Genomic DNA, 20269 nt, shown 5'->3' with positions numbered 1-20269 from the left:
CGCCGCAACTGCGCTCGCGCTGTCGTGTGTTTGTCGACCTCATCTTCGTTCAGATCTCGCGATGTTTCGCGGACTGACGGCGGTTGAAAATGGAGTCGTAGGGGGCGGGGTGCAGCAGGAGGGAGCAGAGATGTTTGGAGGCTTTTTTTTTTTTTATATAAAATTATTTATTTAAATAAAAATGGCCGCCATGGAGAGCGGAGAGGAGAGACTGTAAGTGGGCTTTTTTTACATTTTACCCTCCGTTAACGCTCCGCCGCTACCGCCGCCTCCGACCGCCGCGAGCGTTTCTGTCGTGTGTTTTATTTAAGTAAAAGTGCGTTGTTTTAGTGCCCGGCCCGTCTCGGCGGAGCGGGGTTAGCGGGAATACGTCACCAACTTACTGCTAAGTCTGTACTTTAGCTGCTGCCGTTTAGCCGCTCCGCGCTCCATCGGGCCGGCGGGACTCTCACACAACTACCCGGGAAGTGAGGCCGGAGGCCGGTGGAGAGGAGGAGAGGAGCCCGGGGCGACCTCCAGAGCTAACGGGCTGCTAGCTACCGTTAGCATCACAGAGTATTTCCCCCCCCCCCCCTCCTATCCCTACCCCCTCTATGGAAACCCACCCACCCCATACTCGCCCCCCCCCCCCCCCCTCTCTCAATAACCTCTCTATACCCATACCCCCCTCTATATATAACCCCTCTCTATATACCCATAACCCCTCTCTATATATAACCCCTCTCTATATACCCATAACCCCTCTCTATATACCCATAACCCCTCTCTATATATAACCCCTCTCTATATACCCATAACCCCTCTCTATATACCCATAACCCCTCTCTATATATAACCCCTCTCTATATACCCATAACCCCTCTCTATATACCCATAACCCCTCTCTATATACCCATAACCCCTCTATATACCCATAACCCCTCTCTATATACCCATAACCCCTCTCTATATACCCATAACCCCTCTATATACCCATAACCCCTCTCTATATACCCATAACCCCTCTATATATACCCATAACCCCTCTCTATATACCCATAACCCCTCTATATATAACCCCTCTCTATATACCCATAACCCCTCTCTATATACCCATAACCCCTCTATATATAACCCCTCTCTATATACCCATAACCCCTCTATATACCCATACCCCCCTCTATATAAAACCCCTCTCTATATACCCATAACCCCTCTCTATATACCCATACCCCCCTCTCTATATAACCCCTCTCTATATACCCATACCCCCCTCTATATATAACCCCTCTCTATGTACCCATAACCCCTCTATACCCCCCAACCCCCTCCGGTATAAACACACCTCTACACAGATATTTTCAATAACCTATATATACACACACACGCACACACACTCACTCCCCCCCCATATAGCTTAGACCTCATCTTTTGCCTCAGTGCCGCTGAGCCAGGCATCTTTATGTCTGTGTGTGTGTGTTTAAACCATATTCAGATTTGTTTTAATAAAACAATGAAACGATTGATCGATACATTTGTTTGTTTTCTTGTCTGTGTTCTTGTTTATTTTCTTGTTTGCGTGTTGCTTGTTTTGTGTTGTTTGTGTTGTTTATTTTCTTGTTCGATCCGTTGATTAATCTCTGGGTCTATAAACTAAACCGTGAAACAGGGTTTTGCGGACGAACTGGAGGTCAAATGTAACGTTTTCGAGGTCTCAAAGGTTATTGTTTGTGAACATTAATGTGTACAAATATCACTTTAATTGAGCATGCAGGTGCTCAGGAAACTAAAAAGCTCTGACCGTGTGATGTCATCAATCTCCTGACCACAGGGAGGAGGGTGACGAGGGACCTGTCGACCCCCAGTCCCCCTCCAGAGAGAGAGACGGGTCCCACAGTAAGACCAAGAAGGCCCGCAGGGACCGTCGCCATGCTTACCGGGGGGCGGAGTCACAGACGGGGACGGAGCCACAGACCCAGGTAAGTGGTTTAAAGTGGTCCTGGAGTTCAATCACCAAACAACGTGATCCAGTTTAACAAACTGGTTTCACGTCGCTTCACTTCCTGCAGGCATCGGACACGGTAGCGGGCCCATCGGAGCCGGGGTCGGGCCCCTCGGAGCCGGGGTCCGAGTCGGCGGCCGCCAGCGAGTCTGCAGGTTCTCCCAGGCAGCGGCGCTCCGTCATACGGGACCGCGGGCCGCTGTACGACGACCCGTCGCTGCCTGAAGGCTGGACCCGCAAACTCAAGCAGAGGAAGTCCGGACGCTCGGCGGGGAAGTTTGACGTCTACCTGATCAAGTAAATCCACCTCTGTTGTTGTTGTTGTGCCGGTTTCTTCATGATCAGACGATGGAAACTGTTTCACGGACGACGTGTTCGTGTTTCTTCCTTATTCTTCAGCTCAGAGGGAAAAGCGTTCCGCTCCAAGGTCGAACTTATTGCTTACTTCCAGAAGGTCAGCGACACGACCACCGACCCCAACGATTTTGACTTCACAGTCACCGGACGCGGAAGCCCGTCCCGCCGCGAGAAGCGCCCCCCAAAGAAAGCCAAGGTGGTGAAACCGTCGGGACGAGGCCGGGGGAGGCCCAAAGGTACGTGCGAACGTAGCATGAAGTTATTTAATTGAAGTCAACGGTTAGTTTCATACGCGTCTCTCGTTTCAGGCAGTGGGAAGATGCGCCAGGCTACGGAGGGCGTGGCCATGAAGCGCGTGGTTGAGAAAACTCCGGGCAAACTGCTGGTCAAGATGCCCTTCAGCAAGGCAGATTCCTCCACTGCCTCCACCTCCACGGCCTCAAAGGTACGATCGGCCGGTCGTTGGGTCGATCGGCCGGTCGTTGGGTCGATCGTCCGTGATCGATGCGTTCTTTGGAGGTTTAGTTTCAGGGTCACGACAACAGTCTGAATATACTTTACCCAAACAACTTCCACCATTCTGGGAGAACTTCAGCTTTCAGGCCGCAAAACAAAACATTGTTTTTTTTAAGGAAAATGTTGCAGAATATAACTTTTAATGTCAATCTGTTCTCATTTGAATGATCGTCTTAAAGCGATCGTCTCATCTCTGGATCACTGCCTTGTTGTGGCGGAGGGTCAATCCTTCACCTAAAGACCTTTACCTCCACCCTGTAGCAGATACAGTAACTCCATACGTACATGGAGGGTGAACTGAGAACGTGAGGCTGAGGAGTCTGTCTTTAAAGTCTTCAACTTCCACCTCTTAGAAGGACTTCCATCGTCTCCCATGGAAGAGTGTGGATGTGGCCTTCAGGTGTTCAAGAGTTGTGGCCTTTCAGTCTGTCTGAGAAAGGTACCAGCAAAGGACTCAGGAAAGAGAGATGGGACTTTACCCAAACCTACGGTCCAGTCCACATGTGTTTTGAAGATGTTGGAGCTTGTTGCAGTGGGTGTTCTGGACTTGGTCTTGGCGGTGTGATTGTGTCTGTTATCTTGTTGATAGATCACGTGTGCAGTATGCACGAGTATCGTTGGTGCTTTAGGACGTAATCCAATGTGTTATTGTTCTTAACTTCTTGATGTTGTAACTCCCTGCAGGTGGTGTCTCCTGCCCCGACGCCCAAGTCCCGACCTGGCAGGAAGAGGAAATCGGAACAGGAACCACCGGCTCCGCCACAGACCACCCCCAAGAAACGGGGCAGGAAACCAGCCTCGGCCTCGGCAGCATCGCCGGTGGTTACGGCATCCACCTCGACGGCGTCAACCCCCGTGGCTGGGAGCTACGCCGCGGCGGCCATTTTAGCCGCAGAGGCCAAACGGAGAGCAGCCAAGGAGTCTTCCGCCAAACTCGTCGTCCAGGAAACAGCCCTGCCAATCAAGAAGCGTAAAACGAGAGAGACAGTGGAGGAGGTGGAAAATGTTCAGACTCTGGCCGCTACCACAACTGAGACTGAAAGAAGGGTCACTGTGGAGGGGGAGGCCGGTAAAGGGGAGGGAGCTCCAACCCCAGAGCCTCAGCCCGCCCCCTCTGATCAGAGCCAATCACAATCACAGAAACAGCCCGCCGTTTCAGATGAAAGCCAACCACACGGACACAAGACGCATAAAGGGAGGAAGCACAAGGAGAAAACGGGAATAGCGGCAGGAGAAGTTGAAGAAGACGTCGGTGACAAGGGAGGAGGAGGAAGAAGTAGCAGCAGCAGCAGTAGCATCAGCCCATCAAAGAGCCACAAAAGGAAGGACCGGCCACCTCACAAACACCACCATCATCACCACCACCACCATCATCATCATCGCCACCAACATTCCTCTGCCTCCGCGTTGGATCAGCCTGCTCCCGCCCCACCCCCTCCAGCCTCTGGGCACCCAGCACCCTCCGGCCAGTCCAAGCCTGAAGCCAAGCCCCAGGCTGTGGCTCAGCTCACCACAACCCAACAATTGCAGCACACCCAGCAAACTCCACCAATACCCCAATCGAGGTCTGCCCCGCAGACCCCGCCTGAACCACGGCACCAACCCCGTTCCCAGCAGCATCCCCAGTCTCCCAGTCAGCCCCAAGCCCAGCCTCGGTACCCAGCACCCCAGCTCTCTCCTACCAGGCATGTCTTGCCCCAGCCAAGGTCCCAACCAGCCCTACCCCAAACCCACAGTCAGATCCAGGCCTCCCCTCAGAAAACCCAGTCACAGCCAGTCCAGTCCCCTGCTCAGCACCACTCCCAGCTTGCTCCACCGCAGTCGCCCCCTTCTCAATCCCCATCCATACTGCACATTCATCCGCCCCAAACAAGACATCCACAAACCCAGTCTCCCACAGTACTCCAACCCCAGCCCCGGCAGTCACTGCAGCCTCAACTCCAGGCCCAGTCCAGGAACCCAGCCGAACTTCAGAATAAACTGCAGCTCAGATCCCCTTCCCAAATGCAATCCCAGCCCCAAATCCCAGCCCAAACTCCAGCTCTACCCCAGAACAGGACCCCAGCCCAAACTCCAGCTCTACCCCAGAACAGGACCCCAGCCCAAACTCCAGCTCTACCCCAGAACAGGACCCCAGCCCAAACTCCAGCTCTACCCCAGAACAGGACCCCAGCCCAAACTCCAGCTCAACCCCAGAACAGGACCCCAGCCCAAACTCCAGCTCTACCCCAGAACAGGACCCCAGCCCAAACTCCAGCTCTACCCCAGTCCAGGACCCCAGCCCAAACTCCAGCTCAACCCCAGAACAGGACCCCAGCCCAAACTCCAGCTCAACCCCAGAACAGGACCCCAGCCCAAACTCCAGCTCTACCCCAGAACAGGACCCCAGCCCAAACTCCAGCTCAACCCCAGAACAGGACCCCAGCCCAAACTCCAGCTCAACCCCAGTCCAGGACCCCAGCCCAAACTCCAGCTCAACCCCAGAACAGGACCCCAGCCCAAACTCCAGCTCAACCCCAGAACAGGACCCCAGCCCAAACTCCAGCTCAACCCCAGAACAGGACCACAGCCCAAACTCCAGCTCTACCCCAGTCCAGGACCACAGCCCAAACTCCAGCTCTACCCCAGAACAGGACCCCAGCCCAAACTCCAGCTCAACCCCAGTCCAGGACCCCAGCTCAACCCCAGTCCAGGACCCCAGCCCAAACTCTTGCTCAACCCCAGTCCAGGACCCCAGCCCAAACTCCAGCTCAACCCCCGTCCAGGACCCCAGCCCAAACTCCAGGTCACCTGCAACCCAGGCATCAAGCGCAGCCCCAAACCCAGACAAGGCACCCATTGCAACACCAACTCCAGACTCAATACAGACCACAACCCAGACCGTCTCTCTCCCAGTCTAGGCCCCCCCAGTCCCAAGCACAACCACATGTTCAGCGGATTCAAGCGCAGCCACGCCCCCAGCTCACCAGGCCTCATGTGCAGCACCTCTCGTCCCACCAACCATCTCCCGGCCTAACCAGAACCAACCTGGGTCCGGCTCAACAGAACCAGAGCGAACAGCCCCAAGATCTGAGCACCACGCGGGCCGGCCGAGGAAACCTGCCGCAGAGCCGAGAGGGATGCGTGGAGGGCCTCCTAAGGGCGGAGGGGAGAGGGGAGCCGGCCGTGGCCTCAGAAAGCCGAGAGGTTCTCGGGGGAGAAAGAGGGTCAAACAGCACCTTGAGGCCCTCCGGACCCCCAGGAGTAGCCGGGGTCGGTCTGGCCCCCGGGACAGACGGTCGGGCCAGGCTGCGGGCGGAGCCGGAGGGCGAAGGCAGGGAGCTCAGAGACATCGTCCCCCAGTCTGCCGTCCCCTGTCCCAGCCGAGAGGAGACCGTAGAGTCTCGGACCGCCGTCAGCGAAAGAGTCAGCTGATCGGGGCGTCGGGCCGAAGAGGAGCGAGAGGAGGAGGAGAGATTTTACACTGTTTTCAGACAGGAGGACGAACGTCTCGGAGCTGTCGGACTGTCGCAGCTTCCACTCCGTCTGATTGTTTCTGGACGCTTTGTAAAGTTCTGGATCTGGGAGGAAGACAACGGATCTTTTTTTATAGGAAAAACAAACAAAAAAAAAACTATAAAAGAAAAAAAAAGAAGAAGTGTGTGTACATATAATCAAAAGGCAGCTGTTGTGTCCCGCTAGTCTCCGAGGTGGGAGGGGGGGAGGGGTAGGAACTAGAAACGCTTCACAACATTACGAAACGTTGCTTCCGGAATATAAACCCCTGTTTATTTTTTACGTATTTTGGATCGTTTATTGTTTTTGTCTGTTATTCAGCTTTAAACTCTTGATATTATGGTCTGTTGCTCATCAACGCGCTGCTGACTTCATTTAAAGTCCGGGTCGGGTTCACACGGGACTCAACAGAGAGACTGAAGGACGGACGGGTGATCGCTATGGAAACCAGCCTTTCAAATCCTTCGGTCCCGTGTGAACCCGCTGAGAGACTCGTCCTCCTGACTGAAACCAGTCCTGGACCGGAAAGCCTCGGAGGTGATGCGGGGCGGTGGTTTGCGTCATGAACTGGCTTCTTACGGACCTGGCGTTAACAAAGATGGAGGTCTGTCACGTCTCCATCGTCTTCCAGCCAGGCAGCCGATGTTCTGACGTCTCTGGGATCGATTATCGTCCGCAAGCGAGTTGCTCTTCCAGTGAGAGATCCTTCCACTTTGGTCTTCACTGAGTCTGTTGGGGTCACACCAACCCCTCTTCCCCAGTAGCTTCATCTCAGTCTGGACTCTTCTTCTTGTCTTTGTGTTGAACGTCTGGAACAGTACGATCGACCGCCCGCATGCAGAGGTCCACCTCGCCGGGGGGGGCGTGAAACATGGAGCATGGAGCCGCAACACAAAACCATCCAGAGAGTTGAACCCCGTGAAACCAGGAAGACGAGATGTTCTGAGCCGGCCACCGTGAGGCGTTCAGGTTCAACTCAGAGGCCTCCGACGTTTAAAGTCCCGGTGAAACCTTCTGTGCTGTGAAACCGGAATATTTGAGAGGCGAACAGTCGCGTTTCTTATTTTTAGGGTTTTTTGAGGGTTTAGCGGCCTAGAGAGGCTTAAGGCCCGCCCCTTTGGAAAAAGTAGTCGTCAGGGTTACAGTTGTGTCGTGAAGTGCACAGATGATGTTTGTACATTTTAAATTCTCCGTTTGTTATGAATTAATTTAGTTTCGTGTGTAAAAACTTCGTTGGACGTTAGCTTGTCTGCTAGCTAGCTTAGCTTAGCTCCAAACACACTTTCAGGTTTGTCGACTTTCTTCTTTTTACGCGTTTTTAAGAAGTTTTCTGGGTTTCACACGCGTTGCACCTGAACGCCTCACCGACCGCACGCCGGTCCCCAGTGACGTGATGTTTAGCTTCAGCGCGGCGTCCACGGGAAGCTCTGCGATTGGCCGACTGCCGGTGAAATGCACCCTGGGAGTCGTGGTTTACTTCTCCCCTTCAGAGACTCAGACATGTCCTCACCCTTTCAACATGAAGTCCAGGATCCAGAGTGGATCACAGAGTTCACACAGACTGGAGCCCACACCCCCTCCCACCCAATCGGTGAATGTTGATCAATGTGCCTCGTCCTCTCACCTGGTCGCCAGGTGACGTCGCTTGGATTCACCTGAGGCCGAAGCCGCCTCCCCCTCTGCGTACCCCCCACCCCCCCCCCCCGTCAGCATGCCGTCTGTCACGCAGCTGCCTAAATCCAACGCCCCCTCCGCGAAGCCTCCACCGGACTCGGCGGCGCCAGTAACCAGCCGCCATCTTGCATGTCCCAGAGTCTAGTGCCTCTACTATTGAGCCGGCGGCGCCGTGTCGTGTTTCTAGACGTAGTCGTGCCGTGCGGTGACCTCTCGAGTCGCTCACGTCCAGGATGAATATTCTGCTTGTGCTCTGGTTGGATTCAGTGGAACTTCAACGCGCTGTAGACGAAACTAGTTTTTACCTGTTTTCTTATTTTCATTTCTAACTAAAAGCGTTTGTTGTCCCCCGACTCGTCTTCGTCTGGTGATTGTAGCTCAGAGTCCTTCCACAGGTACAAGTACTTCTACCTGCCTATGTACTTCCACAGGTACAAGTACTTCTACCTGCCTATGTACTTCCACAGGTACAAGTACTTCTACCTGCCTGTGTACTTCCACAGGTACAAGTACTTCTACCTGCCTATGTACTTCCACAGGTACAAGTACTTCTACCTGCCTGTGTACTTCCACAGGTACAAGTACTTCTACCTGCCTGTGTACTTCCACAGGTACAAGTACTTCTACCTGCCTATGTACTTCCACAGGTACAAGTACTTCTACCTGCCTATGTACTTCCACAGGTACAAATACTTCTACCTGCCTATGTACTTCCACAGGTACAAGTACTTCTACCTGCCTATGTACTTCCACAGGTACAAGTACTTCTACCTGCCTCCTGCCTATCCTACACTACATCTCAGAGGTACATGTTGTACTTTATACTGTACTACATCTCAGAGGTACATGAGGTACATGTTGTACTTTATACTGTACTACACCTCAGAGGTACATGTAGTATTTTATACTGTACTACACCTCAGAGGTACATGTTGTACTTTATACTGTACTACACCTCAGAGGTACATGTTGTACTTTATACTGTACTACACCTCAGAGGTACATGTTGTACTTTATACTGTACTACATCTCAGAGGTACATGTTGTACTTTATACTGTACTACATCTCAGAGGTACATGTTGTACTTTTCACTGTACTACACCTCAGAGGTACATGTTGTACTTTTCACTGTACTACACCTCAGAGGTACATGTTGTACTTTTCACTGTACTACACCTCAGAAGTAAATAGTACTTTTCACTGTACTACACCTCAGAGGTACATGTTGTACTTTATACTGTACTACACCTCAGAGGTACATGTTGTACTTTTCACTGTACTACATCTCAGAGGTACATGTTGTACTTTTCACTGTACTACACCTCAGAGGTACATGTTGTACTTTATACTGTACTACACCTCAGAAGTAAATAGTACTTTTCACTGTACTACACCTCAGAGGTACATGTTGTACTTTATACTGTACTACACCTCAGAGGTACATGTTGTACTTTTCACTGTACTACATCTCAGAGGTACATGTTGTACTTTATACTGTACTACATCTTAGAGGTACATGTTGTACTTTATACTGTACTACACCTCAGAGGTACATGTTGTACTTTTCACTGTACTACATCTCAGAGGTACATGTTGTACTTTTCACTGTACTACACCTCAGAGGTACATGTTGTACTTTATACTGTACTACATCTCAGAGGTACATGTTGTACTTTATACTGTACTACACCTCAGAGGTACATGTTGTACTTTATATTGTACTACATCTCAGAGGTACATGTTGTACTTTTCACTGTACTACACCTCAGAGGTACATGTTGTACTTTATACTGTACTACACCTCAGAGGTACATGTAGTACTTTATACTGTACTACACCTCAGAGGTACATGTTGTACTTTTCACTGTACTACACCTTACAGGTAAACAGCTTTATTGGCCAACCAAAAACTGACGAGGACTGCACTTCCCATGATGCACTGCTGCTCAGCTGGCAGCAGTGAAAGACTAAAGTTTGTATATAATTGCACACGTACAATTTCATAAATTGTCAACATCAAAATACATTTAAACAGTCGAACCAACAAGCAGATAAATAAATAATAAATAAAGACAGAACCAAACAACGGGTCTTTGAACTTACACTTGTGAATATAGAATTTAGCAAAGACGATCAATAAATCTGATAGACGCCCAGCTAAAGAATCCAAATATAAATAATATGTATAATAATATACGTGAATGTGAAAAAAGGGTCTCGTGACCTCTCGGTGACCTCTGACCGGGTGAAAACCGGGCTCCCTGATTGGCTGAGCGGGCTCGCTGTCAGACAGGTGAAGATGGCGGCTCAGGTGCGCGTGGTGCTGCTGCTGCTGCTGCTGCTGCTGCTGAGCGAGTCGGTGCTGCCCGGACCCCCCGGACCCGGACCCCCCACCACCGGACCCCCAGGACCCCCCACCACCGGACCCCCAGGACCCCCCACCCCCGGACCCGGTCCGGACTCTGCGCGCGGCAGGGCGGAGCTGCGGCGCGTGCGCAGCCTCGCCGCTCAGCCCGGGTACGGAGGGTGTTGGGCGCGAGCTCTGGAGCACCTGGACACGCGCTGCAGAGACATGACGTCACAGAGCCAGAGCCGGATGGCGCTCAGCTTCACCTTCTGTCACCTGAGCAGGTAAATGTGTTCATGAAGGAGGAGGCCTGATGACGCGTCATGAATATTATATACATGTATTTGTGTATTACCTGCTACTTTATATTCTACTGCAGCAACTTTAGGATCTATATAATGATTATATAATATAAAATAGAGAGACAGGTGAGGAGAGAGAGATATAATAAATAATATTTATTTATTTATATATTTAATTGACCAGAAAGCAGTGAAGTCTAGTATTAAAATGTGTTGAACCGGTTCAGGTCATGAGTGAATCAGACCACCATAACGATGACGTCATCGAGACCATTTCAAATCCACGCCTTGTTTCTGAGGATTTCTGTCTCTGTCAGCTCAGGCAGGGATTTCCCATCATGCCCTGAGGGGTCAGAGGTCAGCAGGTGTACAGCAGGTATGGACGCTGTGGCCTTTAACACCTACACAGAGTTCTTCACCCACACGCACTCCATCTGTCACTTCCTGCAGTCTGAAACCTGGCAGAGTCGAGCCGAGAACACCATGTACAGGTGAGACACCTGGACAGGTAACATACACACAGGTAACACACACACAAGTAACATACACACAGGTAACACACACACAGGTAACACACACACAGGTAACACACACACAGGTAACACACACACAGGTAACACACACACAGGTAACACACACACAGGTAACACACACACAGGTAACACACACACAGGTAACATACACACAGGTAACACACACACAGGTAACACACACACAGGTAACATACACACAGGTAACACACACACAGGTAACACACACACAGGTAACATACACACAGGTAACACACACACACAGGTAACATACACACAGGTAACACACACACAGGTAACATACACACAGGTAACACACACACAGGTAACACACACACAGGTAACATACACACAGGTAACACACACACAGGTAACACACACACAGGTAACATACACACAGGTAACACACACACACAGGTAACATACACACAGGTAACACACACACAGGTAACACACACACAGGTAACACACACACAGGTAACATACACACAGGTAACACACACACACAGGTAACACACACACACAGGTAACATACACACAGGTAACACACACACAGGTAACATACACACAGGTAACACACACACAGGTAACACACACACGGGTAACACACACACAGGTAACACACACACAGGTAACACACACACAGGTAACACACACACACAGGTAACACACACACAGGTAACACACACACAGGTAACACACACACACAGGTAACACACACACAGGTAACACACACACAGGTACCACACACACAGGTAACATACACACACAGGTAACATACACACACAGGTAACACACACACAGGTAACACACACACAGGTAACACACACACAGGTACCACACACAGGTAACATACACACAGGTAACACACACACAGGTAACACACACACAGGTAACACACACACACAGGTAACACACACACAGGTAACACACACACAGGTAACACACACACAGGTAACATACACACAGGTAACACACACACAGGTAACATACACACAGGTAACACACACACAGGTAACACACACACAGGTAACACACACACAGGTACCACACACAGGTAACACACACACAGGTAACACACACACAGGTACCATACACACAGGTAACACACACACAGGTAACACACACACACAGGTAACACACACACAGGTAACACACACACAGGTAACACACACACAGGTAACATACACACAGGTAACACACACACAGGTAACACACACACAGGTAACATACACACAGGTAACACACACACAGGTAACACACACACAGGTACCATACACACAGGTAACACCTGTACAGGTAAATATGTGTGTCTGTCTGTCAGGTTGACGGAGAGTTCAGCAGGTGTAGCTGAGCAGCTTCAGTCCACTCGGCAGATGGCGGAGGACTTGATTGAAGCCCAGACTGCTGCCTTACAGGTGCAGCAGGATATTCTGAACAATGGGGAGGAGCTGAGAGTCACCCTGAGAGACTCTACCCAGGGTAAAACCCCACAATGGTCCTGTCTGTCTCTCTCCTCACCTGTCTGTCTCTCTGTCTCTCCTCACCTGTTTCTCTCCCTCCTCACCTGTCTCTCCCTCCTCACCTGTCTCTCTCTCCCCACCTGTCTCTCTCTCCCCACCTGTCTCTCTCTCCCCACCTGTCTCTCCCTCCTCACCTGTCTCTCCCTCCTCACCTATCTCTCCCTCCCCACCTGTCTCTCCCTCCTCACCTGTCTCTCCCTCCTTACCTGTCTCTCCCTCCTCACCTGTCTCTCTCTCCTCACCTGTCTCTCCCTCCTCACCTGTCTCTCCCTCCCCACCTGTCTCTCCCTCCCCACCTGTCTCTCTCTCCTCACCTGTCTCTCTCTCCTCACCTGTCTCTCTCTCCTCACCTGTCTCTCCCTCCCCACCTGTCTCTCTCTCCTCACCTGTCTCTCCCTCCTCACCTATCTCTCTCTTCTCACCTGTCTCTCCCTCCTCACCTGTCTCTCCCTCCTCACCTATCTCTCTCTCCTCACCTATCTCTCTCTCCTCACCTGTCTCTCCCTCCCCACCTGTCTCTCTCTCCTCACCTGTCTCTCCCTCCTCACCTATCTCTCTCTTCTCACCTGTCTCTCCCTCCTCACCTGTCTCTCCCTCCTCACCTATCTCTCTCTTCTCACCTGTCTCTCCCTCCTCACCTGTCTCTCCCTCCTCACCTGTCTCTCCCTCCTCACCTGTCTCTCCCTCCCCACCTGTCTCTCTCTCCTCACCTGTCTCTCCCTCCCCACCTGTCTCTCTCTCCTCACCTGTCTCTCCCTCCTCACCTGTCTGTCTCTCAGGTCTGCGGGCGGTGTTCTCGGAGCTCAGCAGTGTCTCCAGAGAACAGCAGGTGGCGCTGTCTGAACTCTTCAACCGAGTTTCCTTCCTGCAGAGCTTCCTGCTGATGGAGGCTCACAGTCTGAGCTCCTCCTGCTACAACGCGGCTGCCCTCTGCACCTCCTTCCTCCTCACCTCCACCCAGCGCTCCTCTCGAGCCAGGTAACCCTGACCCCTTCACGTTCAGCCAGGTAACTCCTCCTCCTCACCTCGCACCTGAGCCAGGTAACTCCTGTGTGTGTGTGTGTAGGTTGGTGTTGATGAGCTTGGTGTGTGTAAACTTTTACCTGGAGAGGAGGATCTACCAATACGTGATGAACTCTGATCATCCTGAACACACACACATGGTCAGTAGTCACCTGACAGGTGAGCTTCTCCAGCAGCTGTGTGTCGCTGCTCTAACTGTGTGTGTGTGTGTGTGTGTGTGTGTGTGTGTGTGTGTGTGTGTGTGTGTGTGTGTGTGTGTGTGTGTGTGTGTGTGTGTGTGTGTGTGTGTGTGTGTGTGTGTGTGTGTGTGTGTGTGTGTGTGTGTGTGTGTGTGTGTGTGTGTGTGTGTGTGTGTGTGTGTGTGTGTGTGTGTGTGTGTGTGTGTGTGTGTGTGTGTGTGTGTGTGTGTGTGTGTGTGTGTGTGTGTGTGTGTGTGTGTGTGTGTGTAGGAGCTGGTCGGTGCGTATGCCAGTGTGTTGCGGCGCTTCATGGTGTGTGTTGCCGTGTGTGTGCTGCTGTATGTGTGTGTTGGGTACAGAGACCCCCTGCAGCAGAGTCTGCAGGTGCTGCAGCAGCTCAGAGAGACGCAGAGCAGCCTGAAGGAGGCGCTGCAGCACGCAGGTGAGTTCAGCTGCACCCACCTGTCTGTCTGACCGTCTGTCTCTCTGACCGTCTCTGTCTGTCTGCAGAGTCTTTGGGGAAGCAACACAAGAAGGTGAGATCAGAAGTGATGTCACAGAGGAGAAAGTTACTTCCTGTTACATCAGACTGACCAATCACGTCTCTTCCAGAGGAGGCCGGAGAGGAGAAGAAGAGCGGAGATGAAAAGAGAGGAGGAGGAGCAGGAGGAGGAGGAGGAGGAGCAGGAGGAGATATGGAGCGCGTTGGTCCCAGACCTGTCTCACATCTCTCACATGGGTCCGTACCTGTGTCACACATGGGTCCGTACCCGTCTCACCACTCTCACATGGGTCTGTACCTGTCTCACACATGGGTCTGTACCTGTCTCACACATGGGTCTGTACCTGTCTCACCACTCTCACATGGGTCTGTACCTGTGTCACACATGGGTCTGTACCTGTCTCACCACTCTCACATGGGTCCGTACCTGTGTCACACATGGGTCCGTACCCGTCTCACCACTCTCACATGGGTCTGTACCTGTCTCACACATGGGTCTGTACCTGTCTCACACATGGGTCCGTACCCGTCTCACCACTCTCACATGGGTCTGTACTTGTCTCACACATGGGTCTGTACCTGTCTCACACATGGGTCTGTACCTGTCTCACACATGGGTCTGTACCCGTCTCACCACTCACATGGGTCTGTACGTGTCTCACACATGGGTCCGTACCCGTCTCACCACTCTCACATGGGTCTGTACCTGTCTCACACATGGGTCCATACCTGTCTTACACATGGGTCTACCTGTCTCACACATGGGTCTGTACCTGTCTCACACATGGGTCTGTACCCGTCTCACCACTCTCACATGGGTCTGTACGTGTCTCACACATGGGTCCGTACCCGTCTCACCACTCTCACATGGGTCTGTACCTGTCTCACACATGGGTCTGTACCTGTCTCACACATGGGTATGTACCTGTCTTACACATGGGTCTGTACCTGTCTTACACATGGGTCTGTACGTGTCTCTCACATGGGTCCGTGCCCGTCTCACCACTCTCACATGGGTCTGTACGTGTCTCACACATGGGTCTGTGCCCGTCTCACCACTCTCACATGGGTCTGTACCTGTCTCACACATGGGTCTGTACCTGTCTCACACATGGGTCCGTACCCGTCTCACCACTCTCACATGGGTCTGTACTTGTCTCACACATGGGTCTGTACCTGTCTCACACATGGGTCTGTACCTGTCTCACACATGGGTCTGTACCCGTCTCACCACTCACATGGGTCTGTACGTGTCTCACACATGGGTCCGTACCCGTCTCACCACTCTCACATGGGTCTGTACCTGTCTCACACATGGGTCCATACCTGTCTTACACATGGGTCTACCTGTCTCACACATGGGTCTGTACCTGTCTCACACATGGGTCTGTACCCGTCTCACCACTCTCACATGGGTCTGTACGTGTCTCACACATGGGTCCGTACCCGTCTCACCACTCTCACATGGGTCTGTACCTGTCTCACACATGGGTCTGTACCTGTCTCACACATGGGTATGTACCTGTCTTACACATGGGTCTGTACCTGTCTTACACATGGGTCTGTACGTGTCTCTCACATGGGTCCGTGCCCGTCTCACCACTCTCACATGGGTCTGTACGTGTCTCACACATGGGTCTGTGCCCGTCTCACCACTCTCACATGGGTCTGTACCTGTCTCTCACATGGGTCTGTACCTGTCTCTCACATGGGTCTGTACCTGTCTTACACATGGGTCTGTACCTGTCTCACACATGGGTCTGTACCTGTCTCTCACATGGGTCTGTACCTGTCTTACACATGGGTCTGTACGTGTCTCTCACATGGGTCCGTGCCCGTCTCACCACTCTCACATGGGTCTGTACGTGTCTCACACATGGGTCCGTGCCCGTCTCACCACTCTCACATGGGTCTGTACCTGTCTCACCACTCTCACATGGGTCTGTACGTGTCTCACACATGGGTCCGTGCCCGTCTCACCACTCTCACATGGGTCTGTACGTGTCTCACACATGGGTCCGTGCCCGTCTCACCACTCTCACATGGGTCTGTACCTGTCTCACCACTCTCACATGGGTCTGTACGTGTCTCACACATGGGTCCGTGCCCGTCTCACCACTCTCACATGGGTCTGTACCTGTCTCACCACTCTCACATGGGTCTGTACGTGTCTCACACATGGGTCCGTGCCCGTCTCACCACTCTCACATGGGTCTGTACCTGTCTCACCACTCTCACATGGGTCCATACCTGTGTCACACATGGGTCTGTACCCGTCTCACCACTCACATGGGTCCGTACCTGTCTCACCACTCACATGGGTCCGTACCTGTCTCACCTCATATCTCTGGCCGTGTTGATATTCACAGAGTGTGTATTTGTACATCAGGTTGGAGTACTGACAGTATTCTCAGCAGTACAGCTGCTGACGTCACCTTGCAGCAATACAATACCCACAATGCTTCAGTGGAGAGTCCCTCCCCCCCACCTCTGGTCTACAGCATCCCGGTGGAGGACAGACAGGTAAATAAATAAATTACGTGTCACCAACTTCCCCAGGAAAGAGATTTGACTGCGTGACCTCTGACCTCTGTGTTTCTCTCGCCTGTGTGGATCTGCCTCCTCCTGATTGGCAGCCTCGCTACAGCCTGCGGAGCAGAAGGTCAGAGCCTCGCTGAAGGTCAGAGCCTCGCTGAAGGTCAGAGCCTCGCTGAAGGACGCTCTCTCTCTGTTCACCTGTTTTTACCTGAAAGTTTCTCTAAATGTCAATAAAGTGAATTTTATATTTTAAACCGAGTGACGCCTCTGTTCAGAGGAACCAGAACCCTCAGATCTTTGAACACGGAGACAGCTGGTCTCCTGAATCTGCTCAGAAAGAACAGATCACATGTGAAAGGACAACAGTTAACTCGTCTGTGAGAGAGACGAAGACAACAACAACAACAACAATAATAATAATAATATCCCAGCAGATCTGCAGACCAATAAACTGATTGTTATTGTTTTCATGTGTTTATAATTCAAACCTGTTGGACAGACATCAGCGTACAAACAGGTTGTTGTGGTTGTTGTTGTTGTACGAGGAGGTGGCGCCCTCTGCTGGCTGGAGGAGTCACATGACCCCGAGGTTCGTCTCAAAGGTCTGAAGATACAAAGGAAACAAACTGCTGCAGGAATTCTCCTTCAGTTTCCCTTTTGCTTCAGATTTCAACCTCAAAAAAAGGAGAGAAAATGAGAAACAGACGGAGGAGGAGGAGCAGGAGGAGGAAGAGGAGCAGGAGCAGGACGAGGAGCAGGAGGAAGAGGAGGAGGACGAGGAGCAGGAGGAAGAGGAGGAGGAGCAGGAGGAGGAAGAGTAGCAGGAGGAGGAAGAGGAGCAGGAGGAAGAGGAGGAGGAGCAGGAGGAGGAGGGAGAGCAGGAGGAAGAGGAGGAGGAGGAGGAGCTGGAGGGAGCTGGTCTGGGATCAGATGTCTGTCGGTCTGCAGCTCAGAGCAGATTTTTACACAAAAGCTGAAGCTACTGAGAGAAGACCAACAGCCTGTCTGTCCTTCTCTGTCTCTCTGTCTGCCTGTCTGTCTCTCTGCCTGTCTGTCTGCCTGTCTGTCTGCCTGTCTGGACAAAGTGATGCTGGAATGAAAGAACACAAATGAAGGAGGTGAAACTGAAGTCAGGACAAAACGTAAAGCTGAGTCGGCACATTCTCCTTCAGGAGGAACCGACATCTGATCTGGGAGCAGTTTGAGTGACGGGGAACCTGAAGCAGCTGAGAAGCGGCTGATCTGAGGAAAGTTCTTATTGTGGGATCACATTAGTGGATTCCTGAAGGAGTGACGGGAGGAGAGAGGGATGAGGGGGGGGGGGGGGGTCGTGACCTCCACGTGACCTCAGGACTTATGAGATGTGATGAACTCTCGGAGGACTCGACAGGAAGTGACTCCAACAGAAACCTTCAGATTAAAAGTATTATGAAGTGAAAGGTCGGCTGACCTTTGACCTGCCGACAGGTGTGGACGACTACCTGCGCGGCATGCAGCCGACCCGACCGCGCAGCACCTCCGTCGGCCTCGGCCTCCACCCTCAAGCTCCATCCTTCTCCAGTCAGTTCAGCACCATGAGGTTCTCCTACCACCTGAGCACCACCTCAACAGCACCAGCACACAGGGGCTCCGCCCACAGGACAGGTGAGTGAACTACAGCTTCTACTATGAACAGGTAGAGAACAGAGTACCTGACCAGCTAGAGAACAGTACCTGACCAGGTAGAGAACAGAGTACCTGACTAGCTAGAGAACAGAGTACCTGAACAGGTAGAGAACAGAGTACCTGACCAGCTAGAGAACGGAGTACCTGAACAGGTAGAGAACAGAGTACCTGACCAGCTAGAGAACAGAGTACCTGACCAGCTAGAGAACAGTACCTGACCAGCTAGAGAACAGTACCTGACCAGGTAGAGAACAGAGTACCTGACTAGCTAGAGAACAGAGTACCTGAACAGGTAGAGAACAGAGTACCTGACCAGCTAGAGAACGGAGTACCTGAACAGGTAGAGAACAGAGTACCTGACCAGCTAGAGAACAGAGTACCTGACCAGCTAGAGAACGGAGTACCTGACCAGCTAGAGAACGGAGTACCTGAACAGGTAGAGAACAGAGTACCTGACCAGCTAGAGAACGGAGTACCTGAACAGGTAGAGAACAGAGTACCTGAACAGGTAGAGAACAGAGTACCTGAACAGGTAGAGAACAGAGTACCTGAACAGGTAGAGAACAGAGTACCTGAACAGGTAGAGAACAGAGTACCTCCTGCAGTGATGTAGGTTTTGGGGCATCATGTGACACGTTTTACATGCAAAGTCAATGCAGTGACCTCTGTGATGTCCCAGCATGCCGTGCGGCAGCACTACATGTAGATATGAATGAAGAGCTGAGGGTAAAAATAGACGATAGATTGTGTGTGTGTGTGTGTGTGTGTGTGTGTGTGTGTGTGTGATTCCAGCTCATATCCTCGTCTTTAAACCCGATGAACAGCTGAACTCTGTCCAAAGACACATCAAGGACACACACACTCTCTCTCTCCATTCATAGATGTCCTGGGGGGATGGACGAGTGGGCTTGTCTCTGTTTGGGTCACTGGGTCGCTCACTGTTGCTCTGGGGGAGGGGTGTGAGTGAGTGAGAGGTCAGAGGTCAGCCTGTAGTTTATCTCCTCCCCTGCTTGACGATAAGAGGGTGTGTTTGTTTTTCCTTCACCCAGATGTATTGAAGTGTTTGGGTGCGTTGGATTTTCAGCCTCAGCGACGGGTGGAGTTTAACGGTCTCTAAGCACCGACAGTTCAGTAACCTGAGGGTGCGTTTGATGTGTTGTTCCTCAGTCGTGAGGGTTTGATTCAAACATCCAAGCTGAAGACCTGGGGGTGTTTGTTTTGGTCACCCTGCCTGTCTGTCTCTACAGGATCAGCAGCTCCTTAACAGGGGTGTGTTTGTTTCTGTTCATCATGACCTGACCAAGCTGTGGGGTAGAGTTACATCAACTGTGTCTCCTCCTCTGGTCCGGAGCGCTTGTTTCGCTGCAGGGAACAGCCCTTTGAGCCGTCAGGAGGAACACACTTAATTCATGAAATGCATCCACACCATAATAACATTTAATTTTTAGGTTCATTGCTTTGCAGGTCGTCAATAGTCCCTCTGAGGTCATCAATAGTTCCTCTGAGGTCATCAATAGTCCCTCTGAGGTCATCCATAGTCCCTCTGAGGTCATCAATAGTCCCTATGAGGTCATCAATAGTCCCTCTGAGGTCATCAATAGTCCCTATGAGGTCATCCATAGTCCCTCTGAGGTCA

The 20269-nt window shown here is 51.8% G+C and overlaps 2 protein-coding genes across 3 annotated transcripts; both read left to right on the top strand.

Moving 5' to 3' along the window:
- The first annotated feature begins 56 nt into the window (after nt 1–56).
- On the top strand, nt 57–8376 carry mecp2 (methyl CpG binding protein 2). Of its 2 annotated transcripts, XM_034536315.1 has the most exons (7): nt 57–213; nt 1811–1958; nt 2049–2278; nt 2381–2574; nt 2647–2783; nt 3539–4911; nt 4948–8376. In XM_034536315.1, exons 1-7 carry the CDS (start codon nt 182–184, stop codon nt 6266–6268), a joined length of 3435 nt encoding a protein of 1144 aa, XP_034392206.1. In that variant the 5' UTR covers nt 57–181; the 3' UTR covers nt 6269–8376. The 2 variants fall into 2 exon arrangements, with proteins under 2 accessions (XP_034392206.1, XP_034392205.1); XM_034536314.1 differs by having other exon boundaries at nt 3539–8376.
- On the top strand, nt 7743–17188 carry LOC117734082. The gene is made up of 12 exons (XM_034538154.1): nt 7743–7984; nt 8401–8828; nt 10238–10655; nt 10991–11164; nt 12528–12685; nt 13506–13704; nt 13793–13889; nt 14199–14370; nt 14439–14464; nt 14541–14667; nt 16820–16953; nt 17067–17188. The coding sequence occupies exons 1-12, from the start codon at nt 7743–7745 to the stop codon at nt 17106–17108; spliced, it is 2217 nt and encodes a 738-aa protein (XP_034394045.1). The 3' UTR covers nt 17109–17188.
- Nucleotides 17189–20269: the final 3081 nt, after the last annotated feature.

Source organism: Cyclopterus lumpus, chromosome 7, assembly GCF_009769545.1.
Source record: "Cyclopterus lumpus isolate fCycLum1 chromosome 7, fCycLum1.pri, whole genome shotgun sequence".
Lineage (NCBI taxonomy): Eukaryota > Metazoa > Chordata > Actinopteri > Perciformes > Cyclopteridae > Cyclopterus > Cyclopterus lumpus.
The sequence above is the reverse complement of the archived record's forward strand: the minus strand, read 5'-3'. Positions and strand labels throughout refer to the sequence as shown.

Excerpts from the sequence above, each read along its gene's own strand:
- mecp2 (XM_034536314.1), top strand. The coding sequence starts at position 182 with ATGGCCGCCATGGAGAGCGGAGAGGAGAGACT. Across the intron at positions 214-1,810 it reads GAGAGCGGAGAGGAGAGACT|GGAGGAGGGTGACGAGGGAC; the intron begins GTAAGTGGGCTT and ends TCCTGACCACAG. Across the intron at positions 2,575-2,646 it reads AGGCCGGGGGAGGCCCAAAG|GCAGTGGGAAGATGCGCCAG; the intron begins GTACGTGCGAAC and ends CTCTCGTTTCAG.
- LOC117734082 (XM_034538154.1), top strand. The coding sequence starts at position 7,743 with ATGTTTAGCTTCAGCGCGGCGTCCACGGGAAGCTCTGCGATTGGCCGA. Across the intron at positions 13,705-13,792 it reads CAGCGCTCCTCTCGAGCCAG|GTTGGTGTTGATGAGCTTGG; the intron begins GTAACCCTGACC and ends GTGTGTGTGTAG. Across the intron at positions 14,465-14,540 it reads TGGGGAAGCAACACAAGAAG|AGGAGGCCGGAGAGGAGAAG; the intron begins GTGAGATCAGAA and ends CGTCTCTTCCAG.